Source organism: Atta colombica, unplaced genomic scaffold (assembly GCF_001594045.1).
Source record: "Atta colombica isolate Treedump-2 unplaced genomic scaffold, Acol1.0 scaffold198, whole genome shotgun sequence".
In the NCBI taxonomy this organism is placed as follows: Eukaryota; Metazoa; Arthropoda; class Insecta; order Hymenoptera; family Formicidae; genus Atta; species Atta colombica.
The window spans coordinates 2637852-2642262 of NW_017259291.1; the positions used below are offsets into that span (position 1 = coordinate 2637852).

The window sequence follows — 4411 nt, forward strand, 5'->3', positions numbered from 1 at the left end:
TATATATATATATTTAGTATAATTTTTTTAATTGTGTTATTGTTTTACAGGTATCCTTTAGCGGAAACCGTACTTCCGGTACCTACACACCTCTCGTGGTTTCTGGAAACAGCCCGCCACGAGGCGAACCAATCTCTTTGGCCACTTTGGACCGTGACTGCTTTATTATACCCCTCGCTTCTCTCGAACGTTTTTTACCAGCCGGTGTACCAGTAAGTCAATAAAAAAATATACATGTGTTTTTTTAAGAAGAAAATATTATTATAAAATTAGTGTACTACAGAATTAGTGGAAAATAAACGCGCAGCATTATTCTTCCTTTCCAAATAATAAATATATCAAATGAATAATGCTTACCTCACGGTTGCTCCATTGCTTGATTCCTCCTTGGTCTCTCCCTCCTCCCTTATTTTCCCGTTATTTGCTCTCTTCCGACATACACAATATCTGTACATGCAAAACACACTAATTATTGTACATATAATCACGCACGTAAACATAAAAAGTTAGAATACAATGATAACGCTGCACTTTGCACAGCATTTCCGTTAATCACGACATTAATCGCACGCGACACACACTTTATATTCCCAGGGGACATGAACATATATATCGTTTATTTGCTATAATAACAACACTATTACAAACGAAATTCAATTCTTAGAAAATGAATCTCAATTGTTTTAAATTATTAAATTTTATAATATTAATTTTAAAATGCAATTTTAGTAATAACTAATTGTAGAAGAATAAACATATGTTCTTTGTTTTTTCTTTAAACTTCTTTTTCTATAAACAACTAAAAAATAATAATTTTTATTGTTGTAGCTGTGTAGTAAAGCGATATTTTAATTCGCATATCGTGGCGAAAAGAATTTTATAAAATTTTAAAATTTGCTAATTAAAATATCGAAATATTGTAATATTTGAGTTTTAAGTCATTGTAAAGTAATGTCACAGTAAAGCAATGTTACTTAATATTTTCATTAAAAATAGATTAATTTTAAATATCACAAAAAATTGCAGAGCAATTTATATAAGTAAAAAAAATTAAACAATTATTCTTTTTCTTAAGAGGTTTTTAAATTTTAAAATTGATGTACATATAGTAAAATATAATTTATTGCTGCTTGCTCAATTGGAAAATATTATAATATAACGAAATATTACAAAAATATTTAGTACAATTAATAAACGTGTAATTCTGAGCAAGCATAGCATTTGCTGAAATTAGAATAGTTAAGCTATTGGCCTTAGACTCTTACGAGCTGTGACCTTTCGTACAAACATCTAAAAATAGATAAAATGTGTCTACTAGAGAAAGAGACTAGAGATAATAGATTAAAATAAAGCAATAATAAGTCACGATTCTGAAAAACGCTATTATTTAATAAAACAGTATAAAGTGATATTTTAATACTTGTAAAAAGAGATCAAATTTATATAAAAAATCTCTGCTAAAAACTATTTTTGCTTTTCTATTTGCTCAAATAATAATTACAATTCACTTCGAATAATGATTACGATAAATCAAATTACAAAAATAAAATAAAATAAAATAAAATTAATAGAGTACATATATATAAATTATAAATTACGCATAATTCTGTATTCTACTCCATTTTCTTTGTTATTTACTTTTTATCGTTTATCAAAGCATGCTCCTGTCGCTGATAAGAAGAGACCGGGAAGTCCTCTGTCGGTTCTCGAAGTTGAGGATCCGAAGCAATGTGTTCTCGCGCATTTCATGACGCCACTGGAACCTCTGGACCCGCTAATGGAATCTCCAGTGTCTCGTCCGTTAGTCCTACAACGCGACACCGCCGCGGAACTAGTCGCTGAGATAGCACCCTCTGCTTCGCAAAGTATTTTACTTACGAATATGGAGAAGAACGGTACGTAAAATCAAATTATCCGTCATTTAAAGACAGCGAGAATAAATATTTTTAACGACAATAAATATTTTTTAAGATCGTTTAGCCAAATTTTCGTATGTTTCAGCGGATTTCCCGTTCATCACGTATTATCTAATAAACAAGCAGAGCACAGATCCCATAGATTTTTATAACGAAGTGCAATGCGCGGCTCTACGCAAATTCGACCCTCGAGATCTCAGATACGCTGCCAGTCACACGTTAGATCTGTTTAACGAGGTAGCAACCATTGCGAGACCGCCACTCGAACCACCTGGTGGAAGACCGCCTATTCCATCCACCGGCTACATAGTGTCGATTTTTAAAGTTTTCGAAGGCGATGACGGTCTCAAATTCGAACAAAATTGGCTCTATTGGACAGGTAGGTGTTGTAATTAAGATAAAAAAATAATAATTTAAGACTAACCAGTATAATGCGAAGCAGTGAAATTGTAATAGATGTTGGTCTGTAAAATACAAATATACTTAAATTAAAGTCTTGTGCAATGTAATATTACTAAATGATTTTTAAACTCTCTAAATTCTTTTGAGTGGAATCTCACTCTAAAGAGCCAACTTTGAAAAAGAGTAGCTTAATTTTCAATCTTTAAGAGTGAGATTCATTCTAAAAGTGTTAGAGAGAAAGAAAGTTTGCTAAATATTAATTTTTATAAAATTTTATAAAAATTTAATTCTCATTACAATTCAATCATATGTTGGAATATTTCATATATATTTCCATCAATTAAATTTCTAGGAATACTTTAAAAAAAGTAAAATTAAAATAAAATTAAAATATTAAAAATTCAAATATTTTAAATATTTCCTAAATTCGAAGCTAACAATAAAATGTTATATGCATTATACAATAATAATTTAGCGCAATATCTTTCCACAAACAATAAATATCAAATAAATAATAAAGTGCTCACTTCATAGTTGTCTCGTCATCATCCGATGCTTCTTCTCTAGTCTTTTTCTATTTCCCTATTGCTACTTCTTTTATTTGGCACACACAATACCTGCAAAATACAATTATATTAGTAATTAAGCACGTAAAATCAGAATATACAATTAGAATACGCGCGGAATTTTGCACTATACATTAATTACGACATTAATAGCAAGTGTGCGACGCACACTTTGTATTATCAAGGAATTAAATAATTTATCATGTTATGATAAAAAAAAATAACAAAAGAATCTACCGTACGTGTAAGTGAAGTACAATTTGCCGTATTTGCAATTTTCGAAAACGGTTAGGTTGCCTGTAACTACTGAATAACGGAGTTCGAAAATTTTATGAAATATGCGCTTTTGCTATTAACCTCCGTATGAGCGTCAAACTTATGTTAATGTGTAGTTAACGAATAATGACTCGAAAAATGACTCGTTACAACTGTTTAGAATTTAAACAGTGCTGCTTGTCGGGACGTTGCTCCGCGAAGTTCCATTAACAAAGATGGCTGCCAATTTTATTACACGGAATGATATATATATATATATATATATATATATTAAACGCGAATTTCAATATCACATGTGTAATATCTTTCGAATGCATTAATTCTTCCGAATAGGTAAATGTTGAATCTAAACATCGCTACCTAGTCAAAAATGATATTAGAATCGAATCGATGTCGATTCAACATCGATCGACGTCGAAAGCATCAAATCGACATCGATTTAATGTCGATTCCATTATCATTTTTGATTGGGTAATGAAATAATTATCACGGATGATAATTATTCATATCATCCGTGATAATTATTTCATTAGCGATGCTTAGATTCAATATTTACCTATTCGCGGGAAAATTATTCGCATGAACATAGCGATGAAATAGCAAATTATACTTTCTGTTGTCTACTTTAAAATGCTCTCAAGTAAATTAATCATACCAGTTGCTTGTCTCAAGAAACGATTGTTTGCGCTGCCTCGAATAGCTCACTAATCATTAATCTAAACTAGTCATTAATCACAGTAATTGATCGATTGTTCATAGAAAATGATTGTTTTATTTTCATTTACGTTCCGAAAAGTATTAGAATAACACGATGAGAGACAACTATGCGTCGCTATCCGTTTGCTCGAGCCAAGCCGCGCAAATGATAATAAAGCGATCTTGCGTGAATATTGCATGCTGTGTATATATAAGTTATAATACGTCATGTTAAACAGTTGTACGAAATATTTTACATATGAAATGCGAATATCAGGAAACATGAGTATCTCGGTGCTAAGAGAATTATAATAATGAGAGGCAACAACGCATTACTATCCGTCTGCTCGAACTTTGCTGCGTAAATGATAACAAAGCGATTTTACACGAACACCGCACGCTGTGCATGCAACTATAACATGTCGTGTTAAGCAGTTATACAAAATATTTTACATACACTTCAAAATTTATTGTAAAGAATTTTTTTTGTGAATCCTACTCTGAAGAGAAACCCCACATTGTTAAAAAAAAAGAAATTTGCTTCCGTTATATATA

At 30.9% G+C, this 4411-nt stretch overlaps 1 protein-coding gene across 6 annotated transcripts in view; it reads left to right on the forward strand.

Moving 5' to 3' along the window:
• Positions 1-4411, forward strand: part of LOC108687052 — a 28125-nt gene that overhangs the window by 21091 nt on the left and 2623 nt on the right. For all 6 annotated transcript variants that reach the window (XR_001931735.1, XM_018192656.1, XM_018192651.1 and 3 more), the window contains 3 exons: positions 51-212; positions 1658-1895; positions 2002-2295. Coding sequence is in view for 5 of the 6 variants with exons in the window: in XM_018192656.1 (XP_018048145.1) it covers positions 51-212; positions 1658-1895; positions 2002-2295 (694 nt within the window). In the remaining variant the exon portion in view is untranslated. The remainder of the gene's footprint in view (positions 1-50; positions 213-1657; positions 1896-2001; positions 2296-4411) is intronic.